Here is a 22,568-nt window from a genome sequence, read left to right on the forward strand (position 1 = left end):
CTATCTGATGTTTGTGTGCAGAATCCAAAGCCTAAAAAGAAAGTGTGCAACTATAATGATACTTCAATAGCTAAGCAATCCTTTAAGTACCAAGTGAACAAAAAGAAGGTCCCTATAATAAGTTCCATAAGGTAAGGTGTGTGTAAGATGTATGAAGACTCACTCACTTTATGACATTATACTGGATATGTTATTGTTATAAAGATGTTAACTTTATTTCCTGCGAATCTTAATTCACAACCCACTAATAGTGATTTTTATAAGGATACAACACACAAAGTAACTTCATTCCATAAAATGTGAGATATTCGAATTCTCTAAGTAATAGTCCCGTGACATCATTTGATCGGGCAGAAAATTTAAGAAAAAATTGAAGACTTTTTTATATTTTTAAATTGTCATTAAAATTATTTTAATACTTATTTTTTGTTCCCAAGCTTTCTTTCGATTACGTCTGCTTCGAACTTTTTTCATAATAAGGTGCTAAGTGAGATTCAATAAGAATAAAATAGGGATAAGCCATTAAATAAAGAGAAATTTGCATAAATAGCTACATTTAATGGGTTATTGAATTTGAGTAGCTATAAGTATCATATTTGCTAATAATTGCTACACTTTCTATCTAAAAATAGTTCAATGTATGTACAATAATTATGTATTAAATAAGGTAATATCAGTTACAATAACTGACTTCCTACAATTATGTCCCTAAATCCCTCAATTTTCCATGATTAATAACAACTACAATTATAGAAATATACGGCACATTCAATTGGAATTAAATCAGAAAAGCTAAAAAAAGTGGGATACAAATCTTCTTCTCCTTTCTTCTCCATTTTTATTTTTTCAATCTGCGTGAAGAAATTTATTTTTGTTTCTTCAATCTGCGTGAAGAAACTCCATTTTGTTGATAATGTTGAATGTTTGAATAAAAATCATTTTTCTGTTAGCATTCTCTTGTTTTGTTTTCTTGTTTATTAAATTAGAAATTTAATAGTTAACTCATAATAATTTTTGACAATAAACATGTAAGAAACTTAAATGATGAAATTCTTAATATATATGAATACAGTCGTATCTAAAAATACAAGAAGACTGGTGTAACTTTTTAATTCAATTAATATTGTTGTGATAAACATTTAGTCGTTTAGTGTCCATGATACTCATTCTTACTAAGGTTGTTGATTTTAAATATTTGTATACTAAATATTTTTGTTTGTTTGCATACAACATGACTAAAATAAGATATTTATATATGGTGGAATACATTGATATTTTCATGTCTAATAATAAATTCATTTTTCTCTTATTATTTTACAAAATTCAACTAAAACGCTCTTATCAAACTATTACTCATTTGAATACTCAGATATTAGATTTGGCAAATATTTTTTTATTTAATACTTGTATACTAACATTATTTAGACTGCATTACATACATTAATACGTTCTTTCAGCATTTGGAAGTTTGTCCCCATTTCAATTCTAATCAAATACATTAATACTAGCATGACTGAGTATTTAAAATAATAAGATACGTTAATATGTTTATGCAAATATTTCTCATACCAAAAAGACACGACTCGTTTAGTTTCTCTTTTTTCAAATCAATTCAAAATAAAATTCTATTATCAATCTTTAATCAAGACTCCATCTATAGAAAATAAGATGGCTTCATCAAGATTAATTAAGTACTCGAATTGTTTAGTACTCCATTAAGTAAAAATTTACCCCAAAATGAAATTAACTTGTTTCATACTGTACCTTAAAACAAAAACTACTAAAGTATAATATCCAAAATAAAATTAGTTGTTTCAAAACAAGGGCTTATACATGCTACTAGTTGATCATGACAAGTTCACTATTTCCAGTTCCAGTGCATGGCTGCTTGTTTACTCTATGTGGTGCTTAGTTGTCGCTAACAACCCCATCATCAACCTTCTTTTCAGCATACTTTCATAGTAGGTCACCGTATCTGATACAAAGTAACTCAGCATCAATTTGTTCAGCAGAAATACCTTCGCCATCCTTAAGTACTCCGCAAAGGCAAGCAAATACAATCCACAAATGAAAATTCATATCTAATATAAAAAAATTTGAAAAAAAATAAATTCGTACAAACTACAAAGAACCAGAACGCAGCTAAGATATATCCCGCACATAAGTCACATCTAATTGAATATGTGTATCTTGTGTATCGTTCATACTATGTTCTGTTGGGTTTAATTGATAGGTTGAATGAGAAATTGAGGGAAAAAGAAGTGGAGAGGAAATGATATGTTCTCTCTTATTTTATTAAATAAGCTTTGGTCCCACATAGGTAGTGGAAATGAAAAGTCTTCTATTTAAAAATAGAAGCACTCCTTCATGTTGCTAAAGGGTCAAGAAGAGGGTCTCCCCTCGCGCCGTCGTCGTCGTCGCTCGCTCGGCTCGGCTTCGGCTTCGGCTTCGGCTTCGGATTGATAATCTTTTTGGACCAAATTTTCTTTAAATTTTAATTAATTAATATTATTTAATTAATTAATTAATTAAGTGAAAAAAAAAAAAAATCCTGACCCGCGACCCGCCTGTGCCCGCTGCTGATATGCCGGCCAATGAAAAGTTTATGATTACTGAGGCATGGACACAGGCAAATTTTCTATGCAAGGGTTATATCCTAAGTGCTTTGGATGATGATTTGTATAATGTCTACAATGCTATAAAAACTTCTAAAGAATTGTGGGATGCACTTGAGAAGAAGTACAAGACTGAAGACGCATGCTTGAAAAAGTTTGTGGTTGCTAAGTTCCTAGACTATAAAATGATAGATAGCAGGACTGTTGGAACCCAGGTTCAAGAACTGCAACTTATTTTTCATGACCTTATTGCTGAAGGCATGGTAGTTAATGAAGCGTTTCAAGTGGCTGCGATGATAGAAAAGTTGCCTCCTTCGTGGAGAGATTTCAAAAATTATCTAAAGCACAAGCGTAAGGAAATGAAGTTGGAAGATCTTGTGATTCGTCTCAAGATTGAGGAAGATAACAAAACAGCAGAAAAGAAGTTGCGTGGAAATTCAGCAATTATGGGAGCGAACATCGTTGAAGATGCTGCTCCAAAGAATAAGAAAAGGAAGCAACCTTTTGGAAAGAATCAGGAGCAGAACAAGAAAAAGTTCAAGGGCAATTGTTATAATTGTGGGAAAGTTGGACACAAAGCTCCAGATTGTCGTCTTCCGAAAAAGGACAAGAGAAAGAGACAAGCCAATATGGTGGAAAATAAAGAAGCTATTGATGATCTGTGTGCAATGCTATCAGAATGCAACCTAGTAGGTAATCCCAAAGAATGGTGGCTTGATTCAGGAGCTACTTCGCATGTGTGTGCAGTCCGAGAAACATTCTCTACTTATTCCCCTGCAGCACCTGATGCGACGATCTATATGGGAAATTCTGCAACTGCAAAGATTGAAGGATATGGGAGAGTATTTCTGAAAATGACATCCGGCAAGGTGGTGACGCTGAACAAGGTGTATCATGTTCCAGAAATGCGAAAGAATTTGGTGTCTGCCGGCCTTCTTATCAAGAATGGATTCAAGTGTGATCTAGTTTCAGACAAAGTAGTTGTCAGTAAGAATGAAATGTATCTAGGAAAAGGCTACCTCACTGAGGGTCTTTTCAAACTAAATGTAATAGTTGTTGATGATAATAAAGTTCAAGCTTCTTCTTACTTACTTGAGTCAAATAATTTATGGCATTCACGTTTAGGACATGTCAATCATAAAACCTTGCGAAAACTGATTAATTTAAATATATTGCCTAACTTTGATTGCAATAAATCAAAATGTCAAGTATGTGTTGAATCTAAGTATGCTAAGCATCCTTATAAATCTATTGAACGGAATTCTAGTCCCTTAGAATTGATTCACACAGACATTTGTGATATGAAGTCTACACCAACTCGTGGTGGAAAGAAGTATTTTATAACTTTTATTGATGATTGCACTCGATATTGTTATGTATATTTGCTTAATAGTAAGGATGAAGCAATTGATGCATTTAAGCAATACAAGAACGAAGTAGAAAATCAATTGAATAAAAAGATAAAAATGATTAGAAGTGATAGGGGTGGAGAATACGAATCTCCTTTTGAAAAGATATGTTTAGAATATGGAATTATTCATCAAACTACTGCCCCCTACACACCTCAATCAAATGGAGTTGCTGAAAGGAAAAACCGAACATTAAAAGAAATGATGAATGCTTTATTAATAAGTTCCGGTTTACCGTAGAACTTGTGGGGGGAAGCTATCCTTACAACTAATCGAATACTCAACAGAGTACCCCACAGCAAAACACAAACTATTCCATATGAACTATGGAAAGGAAGAAAACCCAACTTGAAATACTTCAAAGTGTGGGGGTGTTTAGCAAAGGTCCAAGTTCCTTTACTCAAAAGGGTAAAAATCGGACCAAAGACCGTGGATTGTGTTTTTATTGGCTATGCTACAAATAACAAAGCTTGTCGATTTTTGGTTCACAAATCGGACAATCCTGAAATTAATGTTAATACGGTAATTGAATCAGACAATGCTGAATTTTTTGAAAATATTTATCCGTATAAAACTAAAAGTGAATCCTCAAGTGAAAGATCTAAACGACCAAGAGAAGTTCAAAAGGAAAGTAAACCATCCGAAGAGGATCCAAGGCGTAGCAAACGTCAAAAGATATCTACTTCCTTTGGACCAGATTTTGTGACATTCTTGCTTGAAAATGAGCCTCAAACATTTAAAGATGCAATGTCTTCTTCTGATTCAGCATTTTGGAAAGAGGCAATCAATAGTGAGATTCAATCAATTTTGAATAACCATACATGGGAATTGGTTGATCTTCCTCCTGGAAATAGACCTTTAGGATCAAAATGGATATTTAAAAGGAAAATGAAAGCTGATGGCACTATTGATAAATATAAGGCAAGACTTGTAGTCAAAGGTTATAGACAAAAAGAAGGTCTTGATTACTTTGACACATACTTGCCGGTAACAAGAATAACATCTATTCGGGCGTTAGTGGCACTTGCAGCTGTATATGGTCTTGAAATTCATCAAATGGATGTTAAGACGGCTTTCTTAAATGGAGAATTGGAGGAAGAAATTTACATGGAACAACCTGAGGGTTTCATAGTTCCAGGTAAAGAAAGGAAAGTGTGCAAACTTGTTAAGTCACTTTATGGACTTAAACAAGCACCTAAACAATGGCATGCAAAATTTGACCAAACAATGTTGGCAAATGGATTTAAGATTAATGAGTGTGACAAATGTGTTTACATTAAAAATACTCCAAATCATGAAGTCATTGTTTGTTTATATGTTGATGACATGTTGATAATGAGTAAAGACATTGCCAATATAAATGCTACGAAACGTATGCTTGCTAGCAAATTTGACATGAAAGACTTAGGGGTTGCTGACTTAATCTTAGGAATTAGGATCCATAAAACTCCACAAGGTCTAGCATTATCACAATCACATTATATTGAAAATATACTTGATAAGTTTAAATATTTAAATTTCAATGTTGCAAAAACTCCAATTGATGTAAGTTTTGCACTTCAAAAGAATGAAGGTAAAAGTGACTCACAATTGGACTATGCACGAGTTTTGGGAAGTTTGATGTATATTATGAATTGTACACGACCAGATATAGCATGTGCTATTAGCAAGTTGAGTCGATTCACGAATAATCCTAATCAAACTCATTGGATGGCAATGAAACGAGTCTTGGGGGTATTTGAAACACACCCAAAACTATGCTTTGTATTATAATAAATATCCCGCAGTAATTGAGGGATATAGTGATGCAAACTCGATCACCGGATCATCTGAAGTTAAATCCACAAGTGGATATGTTTTCACCGTTGGTGGAGGAACAGTGTCTTGGAAATCATCAAAACAGACATGCATCGCTCGCTCTACAATGGAGTCTGAATTTATAGCTTTAGACAAGGCTGGTGAAGAAGCTGAATGGCTTCGAAATTTTTTGGAAGATATTCCATTTTGGCCCAAACCTTTGGCACCCATATGTATACATTGTGATAGCCAAGCGGCAATAAGAAGGGCAGGAAATGTTATGTATAATGGAAAATCGCGTCACATTCGACGGCGACACAATACTATTAGACAACTACTCTCTAGTGGTGTTATCACTATTGACTACGTAAAGTCAAGAGATAATATATCGGATCCACTAACAAAAGGCTTATCTAGAGAGGCTGTTGAAAGATCATCGAGGGGAATGGGGTTAAGGCCTAGGACAAGTCAACATGGCGGTAACTCTACCTAGTAGACTAGAGATCCCAAGAACTAGGTTCAAAGAGATCAAACAAAGTTATGATTGACGGTTCAACATTGTCAAATAACTCAATCCATTCTCGTGATGATGACAATGTTCAGAAACAAAGGATAAAACCTTAAGGCTTTTAATGAGTTAATAAAGCTTTAAAGGTTTTTTAATGATTATCTAAATCTGACGGAAAATAACTAGATAGTGTGTCTATAGGACTACACGTTTAGAAATCACCTATGTGAATGTGAAGTATAAGCCGCTTCAAGGGGAATGACAGTAAAGGCCCATTCTCTATGCATTCACGAAACCAGGCGGTGTTCATGGCTGAAACGAACACAACCGTGAGAACCATAGATGGTTGATGATTGATTGTGTGACTTATGTTGTCTAGTTATACAACAAAGTTCGACGGTTCAAAGATATCGCATCTACCGATTGATCGAGTATATCCTATATAAGTTCACTATGGAAAGTTCAAAGGGAAACCTACTTATCCAGATGCAATTTATCTTCGCTTGTATATCACACACTTATCCGTGCATTCCTTTATCTTGTAGACATTCCCCATTCATGTGGGGGATTGTTGGGTTTAATTGATAGGTTGAATGGGAAATTGAGGGAAAAAGAAGTGGAGAGGAAATGATATGTTCTCTCTTATTTTATTAAATAAGCTTTGGTCCCACATAGGTGGTGGAAATGAAAAGTCTCCTATTTAAAAATAGAAGCACTCCTTCATGTTGCTAAAGGGTCAAGAAGAGGGTCTCCCCTCGCGCCGTCGTCGTCGTCGCTCGCTCGGCTCGGCTCGGCTTCGGCTTCGGCTTCGGCTACGGCTACGGCTACGGCTACGGCTACGGCTTCGGCTTCGGCTTCGGCTTCGGCTTCGAATTTGGATTTGGATTTGGATTTGGATTTGGATTTGGATTTGGATTTGGATTTGGATTTGGATTTGGATTTGGATTTGGATTTGGTCAATTGATATGATTGATTGATAATCTTTTTGGACCAAATTTTCTTTAAATTTTAATTAATTAATATTATTTAATTAATTAATTAATTAAGTGAAAAAAAAAAATCCTGACCCGCGACCCATTTTTTCCCGGATTAATTTAAAATTTCCCTCCGTTTTTTCCAACGGATTTTTGAATGGTTGCAACCTTGTCCGAAAAGTTGCAAACCTTCTCAATAGGCAAACCTTTTCCCAACAGGTGCCTTTTCTGAAAAGGTATAAACAGTCTATATATATCTGTAAATCTTCAGAATGTTCCATACGAAAAATTCTGAACATACCCTCTTCTTCTTCTTCTTTCTGTACTTCCTAAAATCGTGTGATATACATCCTTCAAGTGGTTCGCTGTCATCAAAGATTTGCAGTACCTCTACTTTGGTGAGTAATCGTTCTATCCTGGGAGGAAAGATTCCAAAAACCTCGGGTACTTTGAGGGGAATAATTTTCTTAAGGACACACTGTGCATTCAGTGGGCTCGATTCTGTTTTTGCATTAATATTTTCTGATTCTGTTTTTATTATTTTCAGAAGTTTCTGTTTCTGCATTAATATTTTCAGATTCTGTTTACTGTTTAATATTTTCCAATACAGTTTACTAACATGTTCATAATACATGGACAAATACATTGGCATTAGATGAGCAAACTTTTGAACTCCATTCCTAACAAATGAATTATAAGTATATCAGTATAACAAATAAGTTAAAGTATAAAAACATAAAACATGTTAAAGTATAATGAACAAGTTAATGCATCAGAATATCAAGAATGTTAAAGTATCTGAATATCAATCATGTTAAAGTATTAATATATCAAACATGTTAAAGTATTACTATAACAAGCATGTTAAAGTATAAGTATATCAGATTATTAATTCTACATTTATCATAAGAATGAGACTCGCTACTTTTATTTCAAAAGGACATAAGTATTATTTCTTTTAAATAAATTACATTTTTGAATCCTATTGTATTTATTGCATCTACTGAATTCAAGGATGTTGTACTTATACTTATAAAAGTATATTGAACAAAGATAAATATCAAAATATCAAGAATGTTAAAATGTCAGAATATAAATCATGCAAAAAGTATTAAAGTATTAAGCATTTTAAAGTTTTAGTACAACAAACAAATAAGAAGCATATTAAAATATATGATAAGTATATCAGATTATTACTTCTACATTTATCATATGAATGAGGCTCGCTACTATATTCAAGGATGCTAAACTTATAATTTAACATGACTATATTAACATGTCTACCTTTTTGTTCAAATGAACACAAGTATTATTTCTTTTAAATCTATTCCACTTTTGAAAAAAAATAGTATAACTACTGTATTTAAGGATACTCAAAATTTTAGTTATACATGGCACAAATGATGACCCTCAAATTGACAATCTATACACACACATGACACAAATTGGCAACCCATAAACATGACACAAATAATAACAGTAAAATTGTATTTTATATATATATATATATATATATATATATATATATATATATATATATATATATCACTCTAAAAAAAATCTCAAAAAAATTATAGTATCCAAAAGTATAAACAAATCAAGTTTGCTACAACAACTTCGGACTCTTCATCCTCCAATTCTTGCTCCTTGCCACCAATTTTTTCACTGCTATCCGGATCAACATTGTTGACCTTTTTTTTGAGGTTATTTTGCTTGTGTAAGGGAATTGAATCTTCTTTCTTCTTTGCGGATTTTGCCGATTTAGTTTCATCTGTGAGATTCGATGGTATAAGATCATTAGCTTTCTTTGATCTTCTTTCATTCTCCAATGCAGTAATAGAGCCTGAAAATTTGGCTTGAATTTGAATAATACCCAAATTAAAGGATGAAATTTCGTCCAACAATTCATCAAATAAATGTATACCTCTTGTAACTCTCTTAGAAGAGTTGATTTCCGCCATTTTTATGGCTACAACAATGGTTGAATTAAAAATCCCAAAATCCTAGAAAACTAGAAGAAACATGAATACGTATAGCAAAAATCGGAATTAGAATATATCTATAGAATTAGAAGATATCTGATGAACATGAATCACTGAAATCACTTCTAAATTTGTGCAAGAGAATCCTATTGATTTGGGGAAAAATCAAAAGAAAATTGACCTCTCCATTCTATACTGAAAGGTGAGAGAGAGAATTGAAGAGAGTATATCCGACATAGAAAAAACATAGGGAATCAGCATAAATTTAGGCATGTAAAAGGCAACAGTAATTATTAGGCGTGTAACTAGCTTCATTTTTTATTTTAATATTTAATTCTCACTATATAATAGTAAAATAAAAAGTTATTATGGAATATTAATTAGTTTTGCTATTTATATTATAAGTGTATCCATATAATTTTAAAAAAGTAAACTATAGCTATTTAATTTAAATATGTATTAAGGTTTGCTAGATCCTGTAGTTTTTTCTTAAATTTGCTAAATAAATGACTTTTTCTAGACAAACTAAAAAAGAAAAAGAGTCACATAAATTGAGCTAGATATATATTATTTATTTATTTATTTTTGAAATTCATTGTAGTATTCGGGCTTCGATATGTTTTATGTATGTGAGATATTTCACGAATCAAGAAGCAATTGGGCCATTAGCCCAAACTCAGTTCACGAATCAAATAGACTGGTTTATGTAAGTTTCTCTTTTTTATTTTTGCAACTTATGACTAACAATACATAAGTTCTTTTAAGGGAAAGGAATAGTATAACTTACATAAATCCCATAATGTAAGAAGCAAATTACATTATATCCCTATTTTTTTTTAATTTTCAAAAATTCCTTCAATTTTGTCATATTCGGATACATATGAGTTATCCAGATACATTAATTGTGATACATTAGACAGTTTGACTGTTACATTTTTTAAAAAAAAATTAAAGGTAAAATTAAATGTCAGTTCCACAAATCATGCAAGAAAATTGATATCAAATCTCTCCCAAAACTTTAGGAATTTCAAACAATTCATATTTCAAATTTTCTTCTCCCCAGTCTATCCCAAGTCTTAACAAATTTTCTTCTTCTTCTTCTTCATCCATTTTTTTCTTTTCAGTTTCCTAAATTCTCTTCTCCCTCTATCCCAAAAGATGGAATTTTTTGATCACATACTTCATACCCTGCATTAACGAAACTTGTACTTAAATTTGCAGCAGCTATGTATCAAGTACAAAATCAACAAATGATACATAAAATTTTATGATTCATAGACCTAGGATTATGTATCAAGAATAACCCTAGGTTTGTGAATGATACTAGATAAATGTATCTGGTACTAAATTGTACTTAAATTTGCATCAATTATGTATCGATTACAGAACCATACACATGATACATAGAATTTTATGATTCACGAACTTAGGGTTATGTATCAAAAATATTCCTAGAGTTGTGAATGATACTAGATGAATGTATCTGTTACAAACTTTTACTTATATTTGATACAATTATGTATTAAATATAGAACCATAAAAATGATACATATAATTTTATAAATGACAGACTTAGAATTATGTATTAAGAATAATCATATGTTTGTGAATGATACTAGTTGAATGTATCTGGTACTAACTTGTACTTAATTTTGTAGCATTCATGTATCTAGTACAGAACCATACACATGATACATAGAATTTCATGGTTGAAAGACTTAGGGTTATGTATCAAAAATAATCCTAAGTTTGTAAATGATACCAGTTGAATTTATCTAATATCAAATTTTACTTAAATTTGAAGAAGTATGTATCTAGTATAGAACCATACACATGATACATGAAATTTATGATTCAAAAACTTAGGGTTATGTGTCAAAAATAATATTTGAACACGATACATTACATTATAAGTTGTAATGTATCATAACGCTAAAAAGTACAGATTATACATGATTTAAAAAGTAAAAAACCACTAGATACATTAGAAATCAAACCTTTGGTAAAAAAGGACTTTTTCATAAAATTACAGATCTAGCTTTTCTACCTTTTTCTTGAGGGGATTTTTCCCCATTAAGTTTAGAAGAAGAAGACGCATCCTTCTTCAACTTTTCCTTATCAACATTTAGATTTGTCATTGCTAGTTGATATAATTGATCGTGCACTTGTTTGAATCTGTTTTCAGCGCAACCATCATCATCAGAATCATAAAAACGATCAATGTTAGCTACTTTTAACTGGGTAATACCAATGCTAAAATAAGAAACATTATTCATATGTATCATGACTTTAAAAGAAGGAGCATTATCCATATGTATCAGGACTTTGAATATATCAAAAAAAAATCGTAAGTTGATGAAAAGAAAAAACTGTTGGGGCGAGAAAGCACCACAACTAAAGTTTGATATGAGAAAAATATTGAAAATAAATTGAACACGAGAATTTTACGTGGAAACCCCTCTAAATGATAGAAGGAAAAAACCACGGGGTAGAAGGATCTCACTAATTTAATATGGAGTACACAACTCTCAAATACAAGGAGAAAACAACAATTAATACTTCTCTCTTGTAAAAGGAACAACTACTAAAGAGGACACTCAAGACTACAATATTTATCTTGGTGTATAACTCTCTTGTATTTTTACTCTCTCTTTTTTGGGATGATTTGAATGAGGGCAAGAGACCCTCTATTTATAAGCGGAGAAAACGCGTAAAATAAGAAAATGCGTTTTTGTATTTCAATCAAAAACGTGTAAGGAAAAGTTGGCAACAACTGTTCAAAAAGTTGCTGCCAAACTTTTACTTTGTCTTCCACTGTTTTTTTTTGACTTTTCTTTAGCAACTTTTTCTGACTTTCATTTCATTCTCCCATTTGAAGATTTAATTGAGAATCAATTAAGTCTTCACACCATCCTTTCTACCCAATTACTGCAATTTTACGTTTCTGCTAGGCCAATAGAAGATCGACACCATATGAACTTATTACTGTTGATCGGCTTTGTAAACATATCTGCCAGGTTGTCACTAGTGTGAATTTTCTGAATATCCACACTGTCTTCTTCCACCTTCTCACGAACAAAGTGATACTGAACTCGTATGTGTTTTGTCCTTGAATGAAATGTCGGATTTTTTGCAAGATGCAAAGCGCTCTGACTGTCACAAAACAAAGCAATCTTCTCTTGTTTGTGCCCGAGCTCCTCCAATAACATCTGCATCCATATTGCCTCTTTGCTAGCTTGTGTAGCTGCTACATATTCTGCTTCCGTCGTAGATGTAGCCACGATAGACTGTAGTTTTGAAACCCAGCTTACAGCTCCTCCAGCAAGAGTAAACACATAACCTGTGGTGGACTTGCTTTTATCAAGATCACCTGCATAATCTGAATCAACATAACCTTTAACAGTAAAGTCTGATCCTCCATAACACATTGTAACATCTGAGGTACCCTTGATGTATCTCAAGATCCTCTTAACAGTATTCCAATGCTCTCTACCAGGATTAGCCATGTATCGACTAACCACTCCCACTGCTTGTGCAATGTTAGGTCTTGTACATACCATGGCAAACATTAAACTCCCTAGCCAACTGTGCCTTTAAATTTGTGAGACGATCTTTGTTGGGGCTTGATACCAATATGTCGTCAACATACAACAGCAAAATAACAAAATCTTCATCACCAAATCTCTTGTAATAAACACAAGGATCTGAACTATGTTTGTTGTATCCAAGGCTTATAATGAAGGAATCAAATCTCTTATACCAACACCTCGGCACCTGTTTGAGACCATATAGAGATTTGTTCAACCTGCAAACCAAGTTCTCTTTTCCTTGTTCTTCAAAACTTTCTGGTTGGAGCATGTAAATTTCTTCTTCAAGCTCTCCATGAAGAAATGCAGTTTTGACATCTAACTGCTCCAAATACAAGTCAAATGTAGCACACATCGCCAGGACCACTCGAATTGTTGTGAGTCGAACCACCGGAGAAAATATCTCATTGAAGTCTATACCTTCTTTCTGAGCAAATCCTTTCACCACCAATCTTGCACGATACTTCTCCACTTGATCATTACCATTGCGTTTGATCTTGTAGACCCATTTGTTTCCAATAGCCTTCCTTCCTTGTGGTAATTGAACAAGATCCCATGTTTTATTTTTATGAAGAGCTTCAATTTCTTATTGCATTGCTGCCACCCACAGAGATGATTCTTGTCCTTTCATAGCTTCTTGAAAGGCTGAAGGCTCTCCATCTTCTATTAATAGACAGTATGCAATATTACTCTCCATAGAATAATCTGAGTGCCAAGCTGGTTCTCTTCTCTCCCTAGTTGACCGTCGAACTTCTGGAGTTTCGATCTCAACTTGCTCCTGTTCTTCGTGCTCTGGTGCTGCTTCAGAAGAAACTGAAACTTCTTCTATTTCTTCAACTTCAACTGTAGTAGTCTCTGATTTTTCTTTTGAAGTGCTACCTTCTTTTGCTTGTATCTTGTTTTCAACAAATACAACATCCCTGCTGATTACCACCTTACGGGCTGTGGGATCCCACAAGCGATACCCCTTACTCCATCAGCATACCCTAAGAAAATACATTCCCTGGATTTTGGATCCAACTTTGATTTTTCTTGGGTGTTGTACATAACATAAGTAGGACTTCAGTGTATTTTGCTTACTGGTAACACAATGCTCACAAAAGGGTAGTGAAACCTTTTTGAGCCCTGGAAGAAGTTTTTGCTCAGCAAGAATCTTCAAACCTCGTTCCGACATATGGCCAAGTTTACGATGCCACATCATCGTTGATTCTTCAAATGAACTTGCTGACGCGGTTGATGTTTCTCCTTCTTGGTGTGTTTCACCTTTAAGTACATATAGATTTGCAGCAAGTTTTTCTGCTTTCATCACTACAAGCGCTCCTTTGGATATTCTCATGACTCCACCATGAGTCTTATACGAACATCTATTATCATTTAGTTGTCCTAAAGACAATAGATTCTTCTTCAAGTCTTTTACATATCGTACCTCCTGGATGGTGCGAACCGTGCCATCATACATCTTTATTTTGATGGACCCAATACCAATAACATCCAAAGCATGATCGTTTCCCATGAACACAGACCCTCCTGAGATAGGATTATATTGATGGGATCATTCTCTCCTGGAAGTCATATGCCATGTTGCTCCTATGTCCATAATCTAGACATCAGCGAAATGTTTTCTGCCTTCATTATTTGATATTGCCTCACTACATAAAATATCGCCATCATCCGAGGTACATGCAACATTCCCTTGAGCATTTGATGGCTCAGGGTTTTCACTCTTCTTTTTGAACTGACAATCTTTCTTGAAGTGCCCTTTCTTGCCACAGTTGTAGCACTTGATATTCTTCTTACTTCTTGATTGAGATCTGCCATGATTGTGACTCCCACTAGGGCCACGTTCCGTTGGTCTTCCTCTCACCATCATTAAGGCTTCAGCTTGCTGCGAACTTGCTTGTCTGTCTTCCTTATTTTTGCGCCGATTTTCTTCTTCTAAGACAGCGGCTGCAATTTCATCGAAAACTAGACTGCCTGTATTGTTCGTCAGGTTGATGATGAGTTGATCATACGAGTTAGGCATACTTTGAAATAGAAGCTCCGCACGTTCAGTCCCCTCTATTTTGCAATCCATTGTTGTAAGTTGCGAAAACAGAGTATTCAAAGTATTGATGTGTTCAGTAACTGACATGGACTCTGTCATTCGAAGAGTATACAATCTTCTTTTTAAGAAGATTTTATTATGTAAAGACTTGGCCTCATACAACCCCGTAACAGTATCCCATATTTCCTTCGCCGTCCGTTTTTCCGCTACACTAGACAACACTTGATCAGCTAGTGCCAAGTGTAGATCAGCAACTGCGTTGCTGTCTATGTCGTTCCACTTGCTGTCATCAACAAAGTCTGTGGGTCTGCCTTCAATTGCAGCTAAGCAATTGTCTTTTCTCAGTATTGCTTTTATTTTCATTTTCTACAATGAGAAATTAGTCCCATTGAATTTCTCAACGTCAAACTTTGTTGTACTCAACATTGTTATTTGCTTCACACCCTTCTAGATCATTTCTGAATATTTTTGCGAACAATCGTGACAAACTGTACCGTTACCAAAATTTACTATTCACGTGAATAGTACTATTCACCGAATTTTACTATTCACGAAAACTTACTATTCACAGATAGTACATTCGCATAAAATAGACAGAATAACCGAGGGCTCTGATACCACTGTTGGGGCGAGGAATCACCACAACTAAAGTTTGATATGAGAAAAATATTAAAAATAAATTAGACACGAGAATTTTACGTGGAAACCCTCTAAATGATAGAAGGGGAAAACCACGGGGTAGAAGGATCTCACTAATTTAATATGGAGTACACAACTCTCAAATACAAGGAGAAAACAACAATTAATACTTCTCTCTTGTAAAAGAAACAACTACTAAAGAGGACACTCAAGACTGCAATATTTATCTTGGTGTATAACTCTCTTGTATTTTTACTCTCTCTTTTTTGGGATGATTTGAATGAGGGCAAGAGACCCTCTATTTATAAGCGGAGAAAATGCGTAAAATAAGAAAATGCATTTTTGTATTTCAGTCAAAAACGTGTAAGGAAAAGTTGGCAACAACTGTTCAAAAAGTTGCTGCCAAACTTTTACTTTGTCTTCCACTTCTTTTTTTTGACTTTTCTTTAGCAACTTTTTCTGACTTTCATTTCAAAAACTACTTATTGAGGAAGTTGATATAGATTAATTGGAGAGAGAACTAATTTGAATTTGTCATGTCATGTCAAGAAGACTACAACCGATAGTAGATCACCTTTTGTTTTGCTTAAAAAAAAATTTCAAACTTGTAATTATATGCTAAGATTGTGGGAGTGAAAATAAAAAAAAATGGAGGGATGAAAAAATAGAGGGAAATGTGGATTTGGAAGAGAGAAAAGCAATGTATCTTATGAAATTGAATTTTGGAGTAAAAGTATGAATTTTTGAAATATTTTGAAATGGTAGGGAATAATAGAAAATATGGTAAATAAATATGTGTAGATAGGTAATTTTTCCAAAAGAATAGTATATTTGTACCCGAAAAAAAGAAAACTATTTGTTAGAGACTACCTCCTTACTTTCATAATCTCTATTTTTAATTGCTAATACCTCCTTACTTTCATAATCTCTATTTTTAATTGCTAACTCGTGTTTACTGATTTAAAACATCAGAGTATATACTTTCATAACCCTCTATTTTTAATTGCTAATTCGCGTTTATTGGTTGAAATCATCGGAGTATATACTCTGATGATATCAAAGAGGAAGAAACGGTGTTTCAGCGAAAACACTACTCAGTTAATCTTTGATATCATTAGAGTTTATATATATAACATGTAGTGTTTCAGTGAAAAAATTATTCAATTACTGTTTGATACCATCAGAGTATATATATACTCTGATTGTATCAAGGATGAAGAAACAGTGATTTAATGAATAATACAAAAGGACAGTCGAATAAATAATTTAAATTGAATTGAATTTGAATAAATACGTTATCTAATTTTTGCCTTTCGAGATGAGGAGGCCTATGAGCCGTTAGTGACTAGAAGAGCTCCGATTCCTTTTGGAAGTTCTTTTAAAGGCACAGAATATAACTTGTGAGATCATGATACAAAATAATATAAATATTATAGCGAGCAAAAAATTATTTGTCTGGGAGGACAAAAAATTAAAATCAGCCTAAAAAGGGGTAAAAGTGGAAATTAAACAAAAAAAAGAACCAATAAATGGACCCAGATTAGTATTGCTCTCTCTCTCTCCTGCACCAAATTTCTCATATTGTGTTTCTCTGACTGAATCCTAATGGGTATGTTTTCTCTTTCTCTCTCTATATTTTTTCATTCCTTCTTACTTTAATATCTGCTTAGAATAGTTTTGCAATTATTTCTTCTTCTTTTTTAATGGAAAAGTAACAAAAATCTTGGAGAGAATTAGTAGATGTTAGTGTTTTGTTGGCTCACATAGCTTGAAGTTGTGATAGACTGATACTATGTGATGGAAACGCCCATTTGGACATGCGATATGAAATCAGTTTAATTTTTGTTTGGATATATAATTTGTATTTCTCGTAAGTTGTAAAAACTATCAAAAAAAAATCGGTTCTTGTAGAATCTTACCAAATAAGCAAATTATAGTTCATAAACAAGCTATTGAAATATCTAAGATGCTGCATTGATAAATGACATATCTCCATTATCTATTTATAAATAAATATTTATGATTGCAAACTTTCTAATTCACACAATTTTATAAAGATCCAGTAGTGAATAATAGTACTAACTAGTTATTCTTTGAAGAGTGCATCATATGCAATCCTCCAAAAAGAAAGAAACAACTAGTTACAAAATCGTTGCAGAAAGAAACTACATCTGGATGTGTTTGGTATGAAGGAAAATATTTTTACTTATTTTCTAGTGTTTGGTAATTAAGTAAAAAGATAATAATCCAAGAGCATTTATAATTTTATATATGTAAGCTAATAAAACATTATGAGGGTGGGATGGGGTGGGGAGTGAGGGATCGGGGGTGGAATGGTCAAGAGATCGGGGTTGGGGACTTAGGGTGGGGAGGAGGGAGACACTGAACTTGGAAGTTACTTATGAAATCTTGATTGTCTTTCATATATAAGGCATGAACCCATCTAATCCACAGGATGTCTTCCTTTCTTTCCAACTGCCAAATAAGTTTGCCCACCGCGGAAATATTCCATGTTTTGCAACTTTTAATATTCAGTCCTCCATTTGTCTTTGGAACACAAATTTTATCCCACAACACATTAAGACATTAAGGATCAGAGATGTACCTTCCAAAAAAGCAGCCTGATTTTCAGAAACGACGGGTGCTATAGGAACTCTCAATCTTTGACAAATCATCTTTGAAATGCACTTGTACAACACATTGCAACAAGATATAGGTCTAAATTGACCTAGTTTATTTACAAGTTATTTCCTTCAAGTATGCAGAATTCACAATATTTCCTTCCGTTAATAGTTCGTCTCAACCATGTCCCCACCGTTATGTAATTTTGCCAAATATGCCCTTATTGGAAATGCAATCTTGTTGATTTATTTCCTAAAAGGAAACTACCTATGTTTTTACTATTTTCTATATTGTTCTATATTACAAACATATTATTTGTCTAATGATGTAGAATTTGGAATATCGTTATAGTGTTATCATATCTGGAGGTTTGACTGATAGTTTATCAAAGTAAAAGCATGTCCAATAATAATAACGTTAAATGCAAACACTTGTATTTTGAAAGATTTCTGTTCAAAATAGTCATCCAAAGAGAAATAATTTTTGGGAAAACTATTCTAAAAATCTTTCTGATAGAACATGACCAAGAATATTTCCCGAAAATGATCCAAGCACCACATAAATCAGTAATTACAAAAATCTTTCTTGAGCCTACTGTTTCTGGAGACAGTGGGTGCACTTCTATCATGGATCTGCCAATGATTCTTGCAATTTATTTCAACATTCAATATCATCTGTTACTTCCATTAATTGGTGTTTTACTGTAGTTGTTCTGCCTACTAAAGAATTCTTGCCAAGGCAACCACCTCTTCCAACTCCTTTGAGATATATAATGTTTGCTTTTGTGTTTTTACAGGACTAGATTAAGAATATGTGATCCACCAAGTTCTATATCTGACCCTGTCGTAACATCGTGTGCTGCATTTTTAAATGGCAACTTCACCAATACAGTTGGCTGTGCATTCACGTTTGTTGAGCTATGGAAGTACTGAGTCAACCAAGTTTGTTCCTGCACCTCCAGGTAACCGTGGAAAAATAGTATGCAGTCTAAGGAAGCTGGAATTGGAAGACGTGAATTTCTCTGGCATACGTCGAAAAAATGATGAAGAAGTTTCTATGAAAACACATCGACTAAAAGCTCTATCAGCATCGGGAATTTCACTTGTTCCAACTGTAAAAAGGGTTCCCACTTACCTTTTCAGGACAGATATTGGTGGTCAAGTGAAAGTCTTCGTGGAAAAGACAAATGGAAAGTACGAAGTGCTTGTAGAAGTTTTCCCATTGGAGCTCTCAGATGCTCATGCCAAGCTGGTTATGGTGTGGGGCCTATTTAGATCTGATGCTTCATGCTTTATGCCTCTAGATCTAAACAGACGTGGAGCAGATGGAAAAAGTAGTACTGTTGAAACACCATTTGTGCAAGGACCTTCAGGAAAGGTTGCCGTTGAGCTGGATTTTGAAGCAACTTTAGCCCCCTTCTATATCTCCTTCTATATGAAGTCACAACTAGTTTCTGACATGCAAAGCTCAGAAATCAGAAGCCACAGGAACACAAATTTTGTTGTACCAGTTGGTCTCAGTTCAGGGCATCCTGCTCCATTGGGTATTTCCTTTCAGCCAGATGGATCCATGAATTTCGCTCTCTTCTCACACAGTGCAAAAAGTGTAGTTTTATGCTTGTATGATGACATATCAGTTGAAAAGCCTTCTTTAGAGATTGATCTAGATCCTTATATCAATCGATCAGGTGATATTTGGCATGCTGCTTTAGATTGTTCTTTGCCATTTAAGACTTATGGTTATAGATGCAAGGCGGCTACTTCTGGGAAGGGGGAGCTGGTTCTTTTGGACCCATATGCTAAGGTTATAAGGAGTGTTATTCCTCGTCAGGGTGGGTCTGAGATACATCCAAAATATCTTGGAGAACTATGCCAGGAACCTGGCTATGATTGGAGCGGTGATGTCCCTCCTAGCTTACCTTTGGAGAAATTAATAATTTACCGCTTAAATGTGACTCAATTTACAAAGGACAAGTCCAGTAAGTTGCCTGATGACCTTGCTGGAACTTTCTCTGGCATTAGCGAAAAATGGCACCATTTCAAAGATCTTGGTGTAAATGCAATGTTACTGGAGCCAATTTTCCCTTTCGATGAACAGAAAGGACCCTATTTTCCACGGCATTTCTTTTCACCTGGAAATATGTATGGACCTTCTGGTGACCCTCTTTCTGTCATTAAATCTATGAAGGATATGGTTAAGAAATTACATGCTAATGGGATAGAGGTTTTTCTTGAAGTTGTTTTCACTCACACTGCAGAGGATGCACCTTTGATGCATGTTGATAACTCTTCGTATTGCATAAAAGGTGATCAGGATCTGAATATTCAAAATGCAGTGAATTGCAATTACCCCATTGTCCAACAAATGATTTTGGACTGTCTCCGTCACTGGGTAATTGAGTTTCATATTGATGGTTTTGTTTTTGTCAACGCTTCGTCCTTGTTGAGAGGGTTTCATGGAGAGATTCTATCTCATCCTCCGTTAGTCGAAGCTATTGCCTTTGATCCTATACTTTCAAAGGTTAAGATGATTGCAGATAATTGGAACCCACTAGCCAATGATTCGAAGAAAAACTTATTCCCTCACTGGAGGAGATGGGCAGAGATAAATATGAGATTTTGTGATGACATTCGAGACTTCTTGAGAGGCGAGGGTCTTCTAAGCAATCTAGCAACTCGACTTTGTGGAAGTGGGGATATCTTCGCAGGTGGACGAGGCCCTGCATTCTCTTTTAATTATATTGCCAGAAATTCTGGACTTACACTTGTTGACATGGTTAGCTTCAGTAGTAGTGAAGTGGCTTCAGAGTTAAGTTGGAACTGTGGGCAAGAAGGCGCTACGGCTAATAACATTGTCCTAGAAAGACGACTTAAACAAGTTCGTAACTTTCTGTTCATATTGTTCATTTCTCTAGGTGTACCAGTACTTAACATGGGAGATGAGTGTGGTCAGTCTTCAGGAGGTTCCCCTGCATATGATGCTCGAAAATCTTTGGATTGGAATACTTTAAGAACTGGTTTTGGGATTCAGATTACCCATTTTATTTCATTCTTGAGTAATTTAAGAATGAGAAGAAGTGATCTTCTTCAAAAGAGAACCTTCTTGAAGGAAGAAAACATTCAGTGGCATGGGAGTGATCAATCTCTTCCGAAATGGGATGACCCGTCTAGCAAATTCTTGGCTATGACTTTGAAGGCCGATGCTGAAGTAAGCCAGACATCAGTCTCTGATATCGGAGGTGACCTGTTTGTTGCATTCAATGGTGCTGGTGATTCAGAGAGTGTTATCCTTCCACCACCTCCAACAGATATGGTATGGCATCGTCTCGTTGACACAGCCCTCCCTTTCCCCGGTTTTTTTGATGAGAAGGGGACTCCAGTTGAAGATGCATTAGTTGCATATGAGATGAAGTCTCACAGCTGTTTGCTGCTTGAAGCTCAGAAACTAGCTGAAATAGATTTTAGCAAGGGAAAAAAGCATATTAGACTTTCTTCTTAAGAGGCAATAGTTTGTAAAGCCCTCAAGTATACAGTATATATATTTAAATAAGAAGCTCTTTTTGTTTTTTCTGAACAAATAAGAGGGTTTTACTGTGAAAACTTGTATCGAAACATTTTCTGTTGCAGCTTGAAATATCTCAATAGTTCTTATGTAAAAGATGTAAAGATTAATGCCGATGCAGCTTTGTCATCTGCAAATTGTGTTGACATGATTGTATCCTCGCTGAATAGAGCACCCACCCAACGTAGATTAGGCATCTGTGATTACAACTTCCTGACTCAAAAAAGATGCTACAAAAACAGCAAAAATTGGAAAAAGGGCGCAGAGCCGACATTCATTCCAGCCCGGCCTATTAAAACTTTAAAAATGGGACAAAAAGCCCAACGCAACCCACCCATGCCCTGCTCTGCCCTATTAAAATTTAATATAAGCTTTGATCCGCCCTACCCTGCTCCGCCCCATTTCAGCATAGCACTGCCCTTCCCCGTTAAACCTTTGCCCTGCCCTTCCCCGTTAAACCCTTGCCCTACCCTGCCCCGTTAAACCCTTGCCCTGCCCCATTACCATCCCTATGGAGGGGCATGCTATTTGTTTACCTCCTTTAATTTGTAAGGGATTTAGTGCTGATTGTGATGGAGATCAAATGATTGTTCATCTACCTTTATCCTTGGAAGGATGCTGGAGTAGAAAATCGACGCCACTTAAATTTGAAATGCCTTGAGATGAGAGTGGAATTTGATCCATTAAAGTCCCCCCATTTGGATTTACTTGTCAAATTTTGATTTGACGCACTTAATAAGAAAACAATTATTGGTATAGTGATTTTATCATTTTATCCCTAATAATTGATTTAGTCTCAAACATATTTACTCACTATATTTTTCAAAGAC

At 34.5% G+C, this 22,568-nt stretch overlaps 1 protein-coding gene across 1 annotated transcript; it reads left to right on the top strand.

Annotated features, from left to right (window-relative positions):
* The first annotated feature begins 17,071 nt into the window (after window positions 1-17,071).
* LOC129882850 (isoamylase 2, chloroplastic) lies at window positions 17,072-21,851 on the top strand. The gene is made up of 2 exons (XM_055957334.1): window positions 17,072-17,164; window positions 18,974-21,851. Exon 2 carries the CDS (start codon window positions 19,048-19,050, stop codon window positions 21,673-21,675), a length of 2,628 nt encoding a protein of 875 aa, XP_055813309.1. The 5' UTR covers window positions 17,072-17,164; window positions 18,974-19,047; the 3' UTR covers window positions 21,676-21,851.
* Window positions 21,852-22,568: the final 717 nt, after the last annotated feature.

The sequence above is a fragment of the Solanum dulcamara genome, chromosome 3, assembly GCF_947179165.1.
Source record: "Solanum dulcamara chromosome 3, daSolDulc1.2, whole genome shotgun sequence".
NCBI lineage: Eukaryota > Viridiplantae > Streptophyta > Magnoliopsida > Solanales > Solanaceae > Solanum > Solanum dulcamara.